The sequence below is a fragment of the Chelmon rostratus genome, chromosome 4, assembly GCF_017976325.1.
Source record: "Chelmon rostratus isolate fCheRos1 chromosome 4, fCheRos1.pri, whole genome shotgun sequence".
Taxonomy (NCBI): Eukaryota; Metazoa; Chordata; class Actinopteri; order Chaetodontiformes; family Chaetodontidae; genus Chelmon; species Chelmon rostratus.
In genome coordinates, this window is record NC_055661.1 from 12134926 (window position 1) to 12152301 (window position 17376).

General features: G+C 41.1%; 2 protein-coding genes across 2 annotated transcripts; one reads left to right on the plus strand and one right to left on the minus strand.

The window, feature by feature from the left end:
- Positions 1 to 7: 7 nt before the first annotated feature.
- Positions 8 to 12471, plus strand: axdnd1 (axonemal dynein light chain domain containing 1). The gene is made up of 25 exons (XM_041935990.1): positions 8 to 82; positions 710 to 868; positions 953 to 1056; positions 1402 to 1495; positions 1735 to 1820; positions 1933 to 1989; positions 2214 to 2322; positions 3702 to 3823; positions 4004 to 4144; positions 4349 to 4453; positions 4754 to 4874; positions 5254 to 5355; positions 5490 to 5656; positions 5885 to 5954; positions 6565 to 6799; positions 7126 to 7339; positions 7931 to 8024; positions 8947 to 9137; positions 9414 to 9504; positions 10035 to 10178; positions 10337 to 10405; positions 11246 to 11347; positions 11445 to 11536; positions 11821 to 11960; positions 12046 to 12471. The coding sequence occupies exons 1-25, from the start codon at positions 8 to 10 to the stop codon at positions 12159 to 12161; spliced, it is 3000 nt and encodes a 999-aa protein (XP_041791924.1). The 3' UTR covers positions 12162 to 12471.
- A 267-nt stretch (positions 12472 to 12738) lies between these two features.
- nphs2 (NPHS2 stomatin family member, podocin) lies at positions 12739 to 16865 on the minus strand. Its single transcript, XM_041935304.1, is given in 9 exon segments — positions 12739 to 12948; positions 13368 to 13440; positions 13941 to 14200; positions 14571 to 14653; positions 14973 to 15045; positions 15476 to 15579; positions 15904 to 16228; positions 16231 to 16297; positions 16861 to 16865. Coding segments are annotated over 9 exon segments (1200 nt in total).
- Positions 16866 to 17376: the final 511 nt, after the last annotated feature.

Consider the following 17376-nt stretch of genomic DNA (forward strand, 5'->3'; position numbering starts at 1 on the left):
GTCCGGGATGTCTGCGTCCATGAGAGCCAGTTCGGCGCCAAGTTCACCGAAGCCGGAGCCAACACCGGACACCCGAGGTGACGTTACTGAGCAGTCGGTGGGGGAGGCTAGCTAAACATGACCGCGGTCAGCTAGCAGGCGGACGATAAACAAACACAAGATTAGCTAATGTTAGGAGAATATACCGTCATACCGTCACAGCACACATCACTTCACACATACTGCAAGTTAGATAGCCACACACGTTTGCATGATAATTAAAAGTCTCATTTTTCCCTTCAAAGTTGACCAACAATGAAGGGAGATGGAAGTTTCAATCATCCGAAATGAAATAGGCAAGACAAGAACTTTAAGAAAATCTTAAAACCAAAAACTTAATGGCTGATTAAATATTGTTGCTGTTTTAAAAATATGATTAATTGTGTAGATAGCTAGTTGTTTTTTGGTAATAATATTTTTAAGGGAAACAAACAATTAGTTACACTTTGTTTGAAGTACGCCACAGATGGTGTTATCCTACTTTTCAACATTCCCCAATGACTTAACTACCAGCTGGAAGAAAAATATTCCTGCACAGTACGTTTTCCCCCCTTGTTGTGTCCGACACTGTGAGACACAGACATGCACATACTGACCATCCCCTCATATCAAGGTGAGAATCTGAGTTATACACCTACTAGTTTATTTGAGTTTTATTTTATTTTTCTCAGTGGCAGAAGTGAATTTTCAAGTCCCAGGAGAGAGCAGAAAGACACACCTTCCTCCTGTCAGCAACCAGATCATCCCAGATGAACTGCTGGTCAGCCTCACTTCCACTGTCTGCAACAGCAGCACGCTGGGGCACACTGCACACCATCGACACTGCAAGGTACATTCAGTATTTCTAGGAGGGTTATTTCTGTGTGAGTGCAATCAGTTCACGCCAGTGTTCCTAAGATGACTTTGTACACAGGGCTGTGGAATCAGACGGCCGGATGCAGTCTGGCATCACCCGCTCGGACGCAACAAATACAAATACTTTCTGGAGCAGCCGACGTCCCTGACTGGAGCCGGCAGGTCAGCTAGACCAACAAGACATGCAACCACATAAACAATGTTGTTGCAGTCATGACGTTTCCATAAAGATCTAGTAAAACATCACTTGCATGTAATGCATCAATAATTACAGTAAGACATTTATACATGTTTACCCGTGACACTAATACAGGATAGGGTTAATGCAAATTCAGCTTGGTTAGGTTTGCATTTCCATAACCAAACACCTAGAAAATATCTTTTACCTTTAAACAGATAATAAAATAAATGTTTGATGTCTTAAATTTGCCTGTCTTCAATCTGCAGATGACCTAAGGAGACAAAATTAGCATGTTTTTCTTTTCTGTTCGGACGGGGTTCATACAGGGATATTTCGTTTCTGTGTGATGCTATGGTAAACCAGAGGAAGACAGCACCCCTCCCACCATTGACTGACAGGCATGGCAATGGCAACACACAAGTAAAATCCTTCAGCTGACCTTTTGTGACTATCTTTGTTGGCTTTTTACTATTTACTTTTTTTTTTGTTTTATAATTACGTTAAAGAACATAATTTCCTTAGTGAGAAATTCAATGGGATTTCTTCATGTTTAACAGTAGAAGGTTTTACAGTTGTCTTACTGTGATTTACCATAATAGTACTGACTTCAAATTCACGTTTGGTGCCATTCATCTAATCACGGCCACTCTGTCATTCAGGACTTGAGCATCTCAGAAAGTCTGATCCCGGAAGAATATCGCATTGTGAAAAACAAAGGGCTGCAGAGCCTCGAGTTCTACGAGGAGTAAGTGTGCTTCATTGTGCTCATCCACTTTCTTCATGTTAACTGTCCACCCTCATTTTGTCAAATTGGAATTTGCTTTTCTTTCAACTCTCATGCTGCTTCTCTTCCTCAGTGCATTCACAGTGCAGCTGCAGGATGATGAGAAGAAGCTACGGGTCTTCCCTTCGCTGTGAGTTCAAAAACCAGAATTAATCTAATTTACATGTCAACTTTAGCCGAGTAGTCTTCACTTGGAAATTTTGTTCTCTGAAATAGTGATGGTGCAGCACATAGAAGTAATAGTACTGTGTACCGTTAGTTCTGCAGAGTGCTGTTAAGAAAAGGGATGAGTATTGTCAGAAATAGTCCTTAAATATGTAGTAATGGAGATGCATGTATATATTCTGAGTCCAGGAGGCCCAGTGGCAGAATGGAAGTGGTCCAGCTGATGAGGATGATGGACGACATGCTGGTGAAGGCTGGAGTGGATCAGCAGAGTGAGGAGCTGACTGAGCTCTCCCAGGTCAGACAGACAGACAGACAAGCAGAAAGTAGACATGCTGCTCTGTGCCCCTATGGCTGATATTGTCGCTGTGCTGCATTCATATGCACAACTGTACAACTTTTTGATCCAGACATGGACCAAATCTTGTTAAAGACCAGGGTGATCCTGAACACATTTAAAAACTAGAGGGGCTCTTGGAGAGCGCAGACCTCTGCCAAGGCCAGTAGTCCACTCTATGAAATACAAATCTGCAAGTGCAGCCACTGTATATGTTTGTATATTTCCAAAATTATTAGAATTCTGTGAAAATATGCTTGTTCTTAGCTGAAGCCTCATTATCTCAACTGTGCATTTGTCGCATTGGAAACATTTTACATACATTTGTGAAAACCAGAAAACACTTTATAGTCATGTACATATGTATAAATATCAAAAATAATACTTGAGTCAAACTGAGATTGAAAAAAACGTCTTACACAAACCAGTATGATTTAGTAACTTAATATATGCGCACATAATGAAATACTTGTAGTATGTGTCAAACAGTGTAGAAATCAGAAAGCATTACGTTAAGCTACAGATATAACTACAGATACATCAACTGTTGAAACAACAGAATGAAGACCCATCAACACACATGAATGTCATCTATTATACCCATCATACAGGAACTTTGATCGAACAAATCATTCAGTAATCACAGTAGCATGATATGTGTGTATTTGTGTTTCCATAGCCACACCAAAACAGTGTTGTTCCAATTGTACTGGTTCACTGATTGCATTGGTTGAAACCACACTACTGTCTGTGAGTGCTCTATGACCACTGCTTTCTGTATTAAAATTTGAGCAACTACCTGTGTCATCTACCTCAGAGGATTACTGGTACCTGTGAATGTGGATTGTGATATGGACTCACCATATCTCTAGAACTGGTTTTGTTACTATTGAACTTTACTACCATCTACTGGATTTTAAGATGTATAGCATTTATTCCACCAAAGCCAAATGCTCTGTCTTGCAACGTTAATGAAAGAGAAAAAATGAATAAATAAAAATAATAATTTGTGTATCCACCCAGTGATTTGGAACCACTCCAATATTTAATAAGTTCTTTCTTGGCCCGTGCTACAGCTTTCCACCAAGTTTCATGAAAATCATGCCAGTAGTTTTCCTGTAACCCTGCAGACAAACAGACAAATAAACCAACAAACAAACTGAGTTGAGAACATAACCTCCTTGGTGGAGGTAAAAAAAACACAATTTACAGTGTGTGTACTTTCTTTCTGCTAGGAACATGCCTATTCACATGTAACATATTTAGAGGTATAAATGTGTGAAACAAAAGTGCCATCTATCCTGTGCATATCAGAAAGAGTACAGTGAAATGTCTTACAGATGGAGGCTCTGCTGGAGCTGGTGCAGGTGGAGCAGAACATCTACAACATTGTTTTCCATGAGCTGATCAGGCAGGTCAGCGTGAGCTGTGCTGAGAGAGGACAGCTGCTTGCCAAACTCAGGTTAGCAACCAGCACATTAGGACAGCACCTAAATGGTAAAACCTCATCACTTAAAGGTAAAACCTGCAACTGTATTACGTCAACTTAACTCTGAAACATTTTGACAAATTGTGGGGGGGCGGGATTACCCCAGGACCCCTTTTTCCCAGCAGCTGTTTGTGTTTGTGTTTGTGTGCTCAGACAGCGCTACCAGTCCCTGTTCGAGCGAATCCCCCGCCGTCTGAAGGCTCTGCACACTGAGGCAGTGGCGCAGCGAGCTCTGGACCGCCGGCTCACCGAGGAGATTCTCCGCATCAAGACGTCCATTCAGCAGCTCAGCACGTACGTAGGTGAAGTGTCAGGCTGCTGGGTCATGATGAATACAATTTTGAAAATATGTGCTGTTCTTGAGTGATTCTATTTTAAGAGGAAATAGTTTATGCAAGAAATCAAAATAATTGCACTCATTACAGTGTGTGAATGAGAAATATGTGTTAATTTCTGCATTTGTCTGTGTGTGTTTATGTGTGTGTGTCCTCTTCACAGCGAACTGTCCAGGATCAGAGACCACGATGCCTTTGTGTCCCAGCAGGCAGAGGACGCTCACCAGCAGCTGGCTGGGGCACTCGAGCAGACTCACACCAACTCAGAGTCAGTCCCTCGCTGGGGCTGAATTACTGTTCATTCAGTCCAAGTTATATTTTCATCAACTTGATGCATTCCAAAATTCACCAGCAGGAACATTATGAACCTTTTTTGGTTCATAATTTGGCCTTTTTTGGTCTCTAAAACTGAGTTTTAGAGACTCAAATAAGTGTTACAACAGAGTGATAACACTGATTTTCTAAACATTTTCTTTTGAGATGGAGCCCAAGTGCAGCAAGAGTTCAGTGAAAAAATACAAACTGTGACCAGGTGTTCCCTCTCAAATTATCCATGGTCTCTTCCCAGTGTTGTCCAGGGTTACCACGAGCTGTATGAGCTGCAGAGGGGTCGTCTTGAGGCTCAGCTGCTCCAGATGACTGAGGAGAGAGACTACTGGAGCCAGATCACCCTCTGCCTGGCCCTCAAGGTGTGAGAGCCATGTGGTTTTCTTTTCTTTCAGTTGCTCTCACTTTGAGTGTTAGTTTCATGTGATGGTGGTGTGCTGTTATGCTGAATAAATAATAGAGTAATTGACTTTGATTGTTAAATCAGAGTAAGAAAGTTATTATGGATTATTTTAGTGTATGGAAAGAGATTGCCATAAAGTAGGGAATGAGAATCATTCCCACATTTATCAGTTTCACAATATGCTCAACCTTGTTAATTGTTGATAAAATATAGAAACTTAAAATTTAAATGACCATTATTTTTGCCTTGCAAGGATCAAAGTTCTACCCAAAGATGCTGAGTAGATATTATCTGAACTGAAGCTGAACCAGTTCAGGATGTTTATTTGCGATTATCAGGTGATCAGTGTGAAGAAGCTGCAGCTGATCAGTCGGCTGCATATCAGTGAACGGAGCTGGTTCAAGACAGCAGAGCACTGCAGCCTTTACCTCACTTCAAAGGTAACAATGCACTTCCTGTTTCTTCAGTTTCTGTTTTGCTCCTGGCAGAAACACTAAATGCCACAGATTACTTTTATAAGTATCGCTGGTGGTACAGTTGCACTCTGACTATGACAGCGACCATCCTGCTGCAGGACACAGAGGACCTGAATGTCATCATGGAGCTTACAGACGACTGGAAAAAGCAACTGGCTGCATTCACGTCCCAGCTGAAGAAGACTGAGCATGCTCATTGTGAACAGATCGGTGCCATCCAGCAAGGCATCGCTGAGTGGATCAACGTCTGCACCACAGAGAACAAGTAATGACAAGCTAAGATACCGAAGATCATTTATTGTTTTATGACTATCTATGATAATGAAGTGCCTTCAGTTAAAGAAAAAATAATAGAGTTTTCTGGAAAACTGAAAGAAGCTTTTTTAATTATGCATTTTTTGTAATAATCAGCAGAGTCATTTAGAGCAATTTATGACACAGATGATTGATCTGTATGTGCATTCTACCGAAGATGCTCTTTCCCTATTTCAAGGGGTCCTGACCCAAAATATGAGGAAGTGTCGCTGGAAAAGATTCATGCTGATTTGAAGCAGTGGTCAAATGTAAGACAGTTAATTTACTTCCTCTGTGTATGTCTTTTTCTCATCGTGGTCATTGTTTTATCTATCTGATGTGTCTCAACTTTATTGTACGGCTCATGTCTCTTATTTCTGACGGTAATCTCATTATCGTCATGTATTTGATCTGTCTCAACTCTGTCATGTTTTTGATCCAATCACATCGTCTCATCACTTCATCTCACATAATTACCATCACCTGTCACGTCTGATCCACGTCATCCTTGTCATGCTGTCACCTGACTGCTCTGTCTCACCTCTGTCATCTGTCTCTTTCATCTGACGTATCTCTTATCTATCCACCACTGATGACACGTTACTTATCTGTGTCCTCCGTTTGAAAATCGTCTAATAATCGGGAGTGATTTCATTAGGAAAAGTTATCTGCATAGGCCCTAGTTGAGCATTGAACACTTGGTTCTAAGCCTGTATTTTTCAGTGTCATAAGGAAGTGTCCATTTTGGCAGCCTTCGGTTAGACTGGATTCCAAATATCTGGTGGATATGTTGAAATGTGGGTTCTGCAGTATGTCTATACAACAGCAAATTTTCCTTTGTTGTCCTAAAGTCTTCCTCTGTGTTCTGTTTTTCTGCAGATATTGGCCCTCCAGTGTGAGTGCTACCAAGGTGAGAAGCTGCTTTGCTGCCAGCAGACACTGGCTGACCTTGGCTGTGTCCAGGAAAGATGGCTGAAAATGAGCCTTCAGCTGTTCAGAAGACACCCTTCTCCCGATGGTGAACCCCCTGGAGGCCAGAAGGCCTTAAGAGAGCTGGACAGGGTTCTATCTGGGCTCCTCAAGCGGCTCGACACGCAAGTCAGCGGAGAGAGTGGTGAGGGCCGACAGAGGCACAACTTTGCATAGCTTTTTCAGCTGATTCTGAGACCTACCGACAGATAAGAATACACTGTAACTTGGCACTGCTTTAGTTTTGCTTGACTGTAGTCCAAATGGGCATCTGTAAGCAAACAGAACTGCTGACAGCTGCAAAATCAAGACCTTGGTGAGTGTCGTGGTGTGACAGGCTACTGTATAGTCACAGAAACTTCATATATCTGTCTCTTGTTTTTTCTTAATGTTTTCATGGGTCTCATATGTGATATAATCCTTAATATAAGCACTAAAGTGTTGAAACTAATTCCTTGCATTCTGTTTCAGGGATCCATGGACAGATCACAGCACTGCTGGGGTTAGTGGAGTCCTGGATTGCCAAGCTTGGTGCAGTGATTGGTCGGCCAGGAAAGATGTCCGTCTGTGATTGGCTGAAACTGGAGAAGGCATTGTGCAATTGGCAGAGTTTGGCTGAAAAGGCCTTGCAGAACATCTCCAGCATGCAGACAGAGAGTGAAAACAAAAACAAGCACGACATATAGTACGTGTTTCATTCAGTCACATTTCTAGTTGTTCTAAATCGAAGCCACACATAAGGTTTACATTTATACACAAGTCTGTCAAAATAATATGAAAAGAGAGGTGCGTTATTTTTTCGTGCAGCATTTTGTAGATAAGTTTGTGGAAAAATTTGAATCTTCTTCAATACAAGAAAGTGTGTATTCTGTATGTGTAGTGAATGAAATATATGTTTTAATATGCATACTTTAGATTCACAAACACTTGGAAGTGATCTGTGACCTACAATATAATGAGAAAGTCTAAAATCAACACATCAACAAATATTTGCTGCTGGGTGCAAATCAAAGCAGATTTTTCCATTATGCCTTTAATTCTAATTGTCATAATAGTCCATTAATACATTCAGGGGAAAGGGTTTTGTTTGAGAAAACTTGTAGTTTTGTAGACAGTCACAGTCTCTAAGCTTTCATTAGCACATTTTATTCATTGCTTGTGATAACAATTATTATTATTATTAATCAGCAGGTTGAAAAAAGGCTACATGTGTTTCAACACTGAAATACTCCCTAGTAGTTCTTTGTTTCTGTTGTCTGTGTTTGTTTGTAAACAGTACAGAGACAGAAAACGCATTAGACAAAGTGCAGGAGTTCATAACCAGCCTGTCAAACTTTACTGATGGTGAGAACCAGAGACTCAGTGAGGAGGTGAGTACCAACCAGGTGTAGTCAAACTGTCAGTGGAAGCTTACACACATTTTGACAATGCTGAAAAAAACTACAATGTCCCTTAAGTCCAACAAACAAATAAGTTGCATGAATGTGATGCTCAGACATTCCACTAGAAATAAATCTGAACAAGAATGCATGCAAAATTGTTCTGTAGTTTTTTTTCTTGTTTTTTTTCTTTTTTACGCCATTTCCATTGAAACTTTAAAATGTGATGTATCACCATTTTCAGTTGAAAATGGTTTGTTGCATTGAATTTGCCCACCTGATCTTTTCACGTTTCAGTTGTTCCCCCTCTCTGTCCTGTTCTTTGTACTGTCAGCTTCACTTCTTGAGCTCTTAAGTTAGGCTTGTTTTATATGACATGGACATAACAATAGCATTAGGACAGCATTAGCAACATACAATTACTGTGTGCACCAGCACCAGATGGACTGTATTTAATATTTGTCACGCTAATTTAAAGAAAGAAAGGAAATGTCTCCAAACAATGTTTCTCATGTGGATCTTTGCCCATTTACCCCACATAATGCCAGGTACCCCTGGCCTTATTCCGAGCTTCACTGTTTTCCTCAGTGAATTTTTTTCCTTGTAAAACTAATCTGTTGTTAATTCTTTCCAACAACGGCTTACCTCACATTCCCACAGTAACTGCCCAGTGTGATGATTTCTAGCGCTCCTTTCATACTATTGATCACTGAGCAGCTCTACCAGAGTAGTTGTGGTTTCAGTCCCTGTGGTTCCTCCATCAGGGACATGTCCACAATGTTTGCAGAGGGAGAGGAATCTGATTCTCTCAACGTTTTTTATATTTTTGCTTTCATTTGACTTGCCTTTTTAAAGTTGAAAGAGATTTGCTGTGATGTTACAAGGTGACTTTTAGTGTTTTGTCTCCTAACAGGTTAGTTCTATTCATATGGCTCAGACCCGCTGGATGTTGAATCTGTTGCTCCACATGGTACCTGACCATAGTGAGGACCAGAACCAAGAACAAGATAGGCACTCCATTACAAACATCTCAATACAGACACTGGATGAGGATGCCATGAATCTGGCAGAGAAACTGGACTATTTTTCCAGATACATCACCAGGTACCAGAGGTGTTTACAATATATAGTGAGGCAGCTGATGTTGACAGAGTAACTAACAATTAGTGCATAGTACAGTAAGGAAACTTTGTTGTCTTCCACAAGTAAGACAGTGATAACCTCCTTACACTATAGATACTAATTAAGAATGCAGAAATGAAATGATGACTAAAGTACATTGAAAGTAACTTTGCAACAATTTATCTGACCGGGAGCGGCTCAGCAGAGGAGGATTTTCCCATGATTTACTCATTAGGAAATGTTTGTTTTTGACTCCAGCTCTTGCAAGCTGATTCTGGAGGAGCAGATGCAGCAGAACCCACATGAAGCCGAGGGTGAAAATGAAATGAATGAGTGCAGAAAGCTGCAGGTAAACAATGTGGAATGAAGAAGAAGAATTAGATAGTAATGTCAGGGCTAAATGTTTTTACTCTTCAAAAGTAGTCATTACTGGAGGTGTGCCACAAAAATCAAGAGATGCATCAAACCAACTTTCCAGCCTGTGGTTACATCTGCACAATTGACATAGGATATCTAGACTATTTTGTACTGAATGATAAAATGACTGTACTCTACTGTCATTTTTTTAGAAAACCAGCTTTACCTGTGAGCACAAGTGTTTATCAACTTATCAGATTTCTTTCTTAAAGATGCATTTAACAATTAAAAATTCATTCCACATATTGAGTTATATACATGTACACATGATTTTAATCTTGATTTTAGAGCTTGATTAAGTCATCAGAGCTGAAAACACGGTTCTATTTCATGCTTGTGTGTTCAGTCAACTCCAGAAGAGGGAGCCGTAGTGCAATTACACACTTCAGTGAAGTGGACTAAGCAAATCTACATTTGTATGTGTGTATGTGTGTGTGTGTATGTTGTTGTGTCCATCCTTAGACGGAGTGTATTGATTGGGTGGAGACCAGTATAATCCTGCTCTCAGGAGTGAAAGGTGGTCCTGTGGAGCTGCCTGTCAGACAGGCTGACCCCGCCTCCAGCAGTGATGTCCCAGTCTCTCCAGCAGACAGCGTGGAGACTCTGGTGAGGAGTCCATTAAAATACGACCCACATGGATTTTTGTTCTAATTGATTAGCGATTTAATTATGACTTTAAAACAAATTTGCTGAAGATGATTATGGCCATGTTTGCAAATGTATTTTAGCTTATGCTATGTGTGTGTGTGTGTGTGTGTTTACAGGTGAATGAAGGAGTTTCAGCAGAACCTGCAGCAGACAGTGAGGTCAAAGATGCGGCAGAACAGAGAGAGGTGAATCATATTAGCAGCTGTGGAGTGCGAGTGAAAAGCTCAGTGATGCCTGTAATCCTTTAGACTATGCTTTAGAAAGTGGAACTCGGTTTTTGGAGTCTGTAGAACTCCAAAATGAAGTTCTAGTGTATTTACATGACACAGTGTAGATGTACAAGTTTATCAAAACATTTCAGTTATTAAACTATGGCTTGTATCATTTTCTAGTGAGTTAAGTGTTTCAGGATGAGAGAAAGCATCTTTGCTGTTGACGATGAAGGACTGTAGGTGGTTCTAGTAGTTCGGCAGTCTGTCATTTAACCAGAGGATCAAGGCTGAAGCTCCTGCATCAGTAAATATCTGTCCTCTGAGTTTCACTAAACAACTCACTGAGACCGGAGCCATTAAAGTTCAGTTGTGTGGGACATGTCAGCTTTTAGGGAGCAGAGCAACAAATCTACGAATCCTTTGTCAGTGTCTTTATGTGTGGTCTGTGGTCATAACTATTATATAGTTGAATAATGGTATTAAGTTAGAATTCTGACCAGGCCTGTGTGGTGTTCATGTATTGCATGCATTATAATTTGCTACAATGATAATGTGTAATAGATAATGTATTCAACAACTGTTACCAAATTAATGGTAATCATCACCATAATAAGGAGACAAAACACAACAAGAGGTTTTTAAGGTATTAATATTGTTTCCATAAAGTGTACAATGTAAACTGTAGTTGGCAGTCTGACTGACAATGAGGTAAGACATTAATGGTTTTATATAGTTTGTGTGATTAAAGACACAACATTTATACTACAGTCTTGACCAGACTTGCTAAAAATGAACATTGTTATTGTCCTGCAGGGGGAGCTAACGGTTTTCGAGAGCCCAGTGGTAAAGCTGATCGGCTATGATGGAAACATAACGCACAGAAAGCTGGGAGAGAGCAGTGTCCACCTGAATGGGGTCAGGCAATTGCTGTCATGCATTTCACCGTGTATAGAACAAAACACACTGCCTGTCTGTCATGCTGACCATCCGTCTGTCTGTCTCTTTCTGTCAGACTGAGGAGCTGGTTGTGTCTCCGCTGACAGATGAAACCCAGAAAGCTTTTAGTGATCTGACCACAGTGGGATTACTGCAGCAGGAACTGCAGTAAGTTATCATGGAGTGGATCACAAACACAAATTTTGAAATACTGTGTCAATATACATTAATCACATCGCGATTTTGTGTTGAGGGGAGTTTATTAGGCCAAATTCCATCAGAAGGACAACAAGGAAATAAATATATATCTGATTGCCAAGTTCAGCCATCGTTGAAATAAGAACTTATTCAGAAGAGTTTCTGTGGTTGTTCAGAAATGTAGAGCAGACCTCTATTGACAAATATATATGCAAATGACATCTAGGTGAGATTTCTGTCCGTGTGTCTGTCAGTGAGTCAGAGCTGCGGGTCCAGAGTGCCGAGCACCGGGCCCTGAAGGCTGAAGAAGCCCTGCAGGCAGCTCTGGAGAAGATTCAGGACCTGGAGAGACAACTGCAGGGTCGACCAAGTCTGGAGCCCAAAAGTAGTGAAGGTACCGACTAAACAACAAATTCTGTAGACTTAGAAGTGAGGCAGAGAGACAGCAACACCGTATTAAAGCTTTGTTTGTGTTTCAGAAAAAAAGAAAACACCACCACCTACTCCACCACCAGTAACACCTCCAGCTCCTCCAAAGAAAAGCACAGCTGAAGTCAAACCAACAAGCAGCACCAAAAGGACCAAGAAACGGTGATGTGACATGTGATCAGCAGGTGTTACACTTTATATATATCTATGAGACCAACCACGTCTCACTTTTCGGGTTTTATGTTTCGTGTTGCACTCCATCACAGTCACCTCCATTAAACCATGAAAGGACACAGGAAACAAAAACAAGAATGAATCATTCTCCAGTGCTGTATAAAAGTATAAAATATTTCCAGTATTCAGACTAGTTGGCTGTTGTATGATAACGAATACAGTGATGTTACCATTTACATTATGGCTTGCTGTGGTTAGTTTAACCTTGTGATATGTATTTAACTCCATGGCAGGTTTGTTTCCTTCCCAATAATAAAGTGTCTGCAGACATGAAAATTAAAAAATTTGATTGTTTTTCCAAAGCACTCAGGAAAACATTTATTATGGACACGTATTTTAAATGGTACTTAAATAAACAAAATGATTTGGCTTGAAGTTTACTTTCTTTAATGGTCAAAATCTCCTGAAACTAGAACATAAGCTGATAATTACTGGCTCACTCTCAGTAGGTGTTTAATAATTATTAATTCTTACATTTCAACAATGCTAATTCATTTCACAACAGTCTGTCACATCATTGGTGAGTCTCTGTCTGTTTCCCCCTCTGTCAGCCCCCCCTCTTCTTCCGCAGCAGGGGGAGGAGGGGGTGGTAGGGATGAGAGGTCAGTGGTCATGTTGAGGAGATCTGGAGGGAGTGGAAGGACCAGGGCAGGATGGAGGAGACGGAGGGAAGCCCTGAACCCCTCCCAAGCATCTCTCTCCCCTTCTGCTGCTTTTGCCTGTAGGAGAGAAGGACAGCTGTTTGAAACATGTTGCTTTACAAATACTGCTGAGAGTGTAGAAACGATTTCACTGGCAAAGGTAAACTTCAGTTGGCAGGGCCGAAGAACTGTTGTTCTGTAGTGTTGCAAGGCAACCACTGTCTGCTGCCAGCCACTGTCTTTGCTGCCAGCTACTGCCTTTCACTGTATACTACTACAAGGATCCACCAAAGTTAGACCTGTTCAACTTCTTGCCTTTTCTACCTATCAAATACTGCTAATAGTAAAACAGTTCCTGAGTTAGTTTAATCTTTAGTTAAATGCCATTTTTGACAAAAACTGAAAATCGACTAACCATAAACATTTAAAGTGCAAAAACAAGTATTAAATTTCAAAACATTAGAATATAAAAAGCTGGTTTAGTTACTCCCTCTGACCTGGTGTTGTCTCTTGGCCTCAGCCTCAGCAGCCAGACTCTGCTGTAACTCCACAGGAAAACTGAGCTCGTCTCTGACAGGAAATCAAATGCATGCCTGGTCAGCAGGAATATCACAGTGCACTACAAATCTCTACATTCCTTTTTGCTGCTTACATGGAAAAATCAGTGCGTGCAGAGGAAATAGCTTTTGCACACAGAAAGTGATGCCTTTTTCAGAAGCACTGCAATGTCTTTGTATTGTAGAATTCAGCTTCAATTTCTTTTGGGAGGGTAGGTTTCTTCAAACATCCTCTAGATTCTCTTTAGCCATTTAAAGCATCAGCATCAGGTCTTACTGTCAGGCCCTCTGCAGCTTCTGTTTTGCACTAGTGTTAAGCAATCATACTGTATATGGTCACCCAGGCATCAAAATCGGTACACACACAGTAACAAAAGGTACACCAGAATGCATTGCCCTCACAGGATGTAATGTGTTCTGTGAGCTTACTTCTTGACTGCAGTTACTTGCTAACTGAAATAGATGCACCTTAGGAAGGTTAATACAGGGAAGATAAATTAGAACAATTCTTACATGTCTGCTCTCTCCACCCTGATGCCCCAGCGGCAAGCAACAGAGTCAACAGCTGCTTGTATCTTCTGTCCGATCTTCCTCCTGTGTAGCAGGACGTGGCTGAATGTGTGTTGGGCGAGAAGGTCTCTGACCGCTGCCTGGACCAGAGTCTGCAGCACTGTGGTCAGACTGGACAGAGCTGTGCTACACAAAGCCACGTTCTCTATCTGGTAATAACACACTGCACTCAACTCCAGCCTCACCAAGTCCTTTGTCACCACCTGTGTGTAGATGAATGAGGAGAAATATCAGTCAGCAGTCTAATCCAATTAAACCCTTGTCACTGTCTGGTAAATTTGTTCAGTGGGGTGACACTTAATTTACTCACCATCTTAAAAGGTTGAGAAACACAGTTTAACGAAGATGGAATCCCACTTTAAACTTCTGTGAATGTAATATAGTGAAAGTGGCTGTTGAAGTTTACCAGCCAGTGACAAATAAGTTTGATCACTTTATGAACTATGAAAGATTTACTGCACGCTCAGGGAAAGCAAAGTGCATTTACAGTAAACAGGAAATCTGTTATCAATCATTTTTACATACGGAGCTAAATGTGAGTACGTCAGCTGGGTTTGATTTATTGTTCTGTACCCTGTGAAGAGGAACCTTCAGCATTTGCAGTCGGATGTCTACCTTATGACACACATCGAGGAGTGGGAGGTAGAAAAGAAGGCCTGAAGAAAGGAGTAGAAAAAACAGGACAGATTTCTGACATAAATGATGTTTTTTTAGGTTATATTTCCCTGACTGTGATACAGAACGTGCAGGTCTCAGACTAAAACATTTAACTAATTGTGGGGTGCCCAAACTTTTCATGACTCTACAGCTGTATGACCACTAGCTAACTACAGCCTACAGCAACAATGACACACGTCCTCAGAAATGGAAAGGCAACTGTTCTGGCACATCTTCAATGTAAACAAAATAAAAAACTACAGTTTTTACATCACAGCTGACAGATGAGCACAAAAGATCACAGTAATCTGTGACAACCTGGTCCTCTGGGCCTTCCACGCAGTAGGTGACCCAGTCTGAAGATCACAGCTCTCTCATGCTCCCTCACTACCTGTCAATCAAAATCACAGACATCAGTTTGATGGCAGTGGTGATGACTGGAGTGTTTAGTTGACATACAACACAAGCAGGTCATCATTTATCCTATGTGTTTGTACAATAGCATACAGTGTAGTCACAACCTAGTAGGACAGTGACACATTTTTGTTCTGTTGGCTGTGTACTATAGTGCATTGGATTAGAAATAAAGCAAAGGATATGAAAATACTGACTCTGACTCGCTAAAGTAGCCAATTTTGATGCTAAGAATCCCCAATATTCACTCTTTCTCTAAATATTTTAATTCTTGTCAAGGTGGAAACGGCATTTTGACCATCAGGAGACTTAATTTCCATCGTTTCTGTTAAGAAATCACTCCCATTTTTGTGAGGTAGATCATTCTATAGTGTTTGGTTTCTGTTTGGTCGACGCGTTGTTCGTACTTTGACACAGAACCAGATGGAAAGAGGGAGGAAGAGAAGAACCAGAGCCAAGACGAAGACCATCAGCAGCCACTCAAACACTCCAAGGTTCTTGCGCTTCAAACCTGCAGAGATTCACCATACTGAGTATGAGAAATTCAACCAAAATACTCAAATTAAACAGACTAATAAGAGCTCCCAAGATTTCACAAGAGCAAAATAAAGCAATTAATGTTATGTGTATTGTCACATGCCTGAATATGTGACTATTTATTTATTTTTTTTTTTTTCAGAATGTATGCTTCAAGAAATACAACATAAAGAAAATTCCATACATATTTACATATTTCTTTATCCAGGAAACAATAAATTGGGGAAACAACCAATAACAGAAATAAACCCCCGCTGCATATACAATGTACCAGGCTATTCTTCAGGCTTCCACTTACCGTCCTCCTGCTCTGCTGCCTCAAGGAGCCCCAGGTTCTCCTCCTTCACCTCATCTTCTCTCACGCTGTCTATGTCCACTACAGTGGATTTCACCTTCCCTTCTGTCTCCTGCTCCGCCATCACCTCATGCGTCTCTTGCTTCTCCTTCTGTAGCCTCTCTTTCCTCACTGATGACGGCTCCGGGTCGCGGCCTGTCTTCGATGGTCTTTGTCGGTAACTTCTGGGAGGCACCATGGCTCCCCTTTCCCTCTCCTTCCTAGGCGTCATTCTGGGTCTCGGAGGGTTTCCGGAGTGGACATTTGAGGACCTCTCCATTCCAACTGGAGGCTCTGCACTAGTATAGGATTGGTGGCTGTTGGGATGTTTCTGCTTGATGGGTTGGTGGATGGTTTCCTTTTTGAGTGAAATTGTGTGACTGTTGCTGTGCGATGCTTCCTCTGGCTGGAGGTCTGCAACTGGAGTCAGTGGTGCTGCTGTCTACAGTGGTTAGATTGACTGTCGGACTGTGGGAGGACAGTAGTGGGAGGGCCACTTAGTACCCTCTGCTTTTAAAATCATTTCAGGTCAGTGAACCTTCATGAGCATGATATTCAATGTCTGTTGTCAAAGCAGCAAACTAAAGGAAAAGAAAATGTTAAGATAATAGTGTGAAAACCATCAAGATACTGTAATAATAATGATAAGTCCTCCTTTAGAGGTCATCTCTTGAGCTACAAGTAAATAAATGGCATCTCTCTCCTTCTTTTTCCCCACATTCAGAATAACCTTATCAAACATAAAGGGATCGCTTGACAATTCTATTTTCAGCAATATTTTGTTTCTGTTAAAAAGGAGAGTTAAGATGAGGTGAAATGTTCCCAATCCTTGAGTACAAAATTCAGAGTTGTTCTCACGTTTAGTAGACAACATGGTGGCACATCTACTAAATGTATACATGGCCTGCTAAAATCACTGACGTCATTGCTTTGGAAAGTTGGTGGAGGCCAGTGGGTGTCCTGTAGGGCAAGGTTTATACAATTTTTGTCTTAAATCATACGTAAACATGCAATGTGAGTGCATGTCATATAAAATATAAAACATGCGGACATTATTTATTAAAACCTTCAAAGCCCTAAATCTTTGTGCCTCTGGGTCCATTTGTTTGGATTGCATTTTGTCTTTGGTAAAACCAGTGCCAGGCAGAGACATTTGTTGTCCAGCATTCAGTGTTTACTATTGAGACTAATTGTGTTGGTGGAACTCAGGGAGTGTGTCTTCAGTGGGAATGTGCAGACTCAGGCCTCTCCTCCACAAAGAGCTGATGTAGTTTTTCTCGTTTTCACAGGGGACGACACACAATATACTCCCTACTGTGTCCTTAATTAGACTGAAAATTAAATTTGTGGCCCTTCTGCTATCCAAGACTACTTGTTTGCAAAGTGAGGCAAAGAGGCCTCCGGCCTACTCAAGCAGTGTAGATCCTGGCTGAACTG

Bases quoted from the DNA above. Each gene is read 5' to 3' on its own strand.
- axdnd1 (XM_041935990.1), top strand. From the start codon at position 8: ATGTCTGCGTCCATGAGAGCCAGTTCGGCGCCAAGTTCACCGAAGCCG. The intron at 6,800-7,125 runs GTGAGGGCCGAC...ATTCTGTTTCAG, and splicing joins GCAAGTCAGCGGAGAGAGTG to GGATCCATGGACAGATCACA. The intron at 10,406-11,245 runs GTGAATCATATT...ATTGTCCTGCAG, and splicing joins ATGCGGCAGAACAGAGAGAG to GGGGAGCTAACGGTTTTCGA.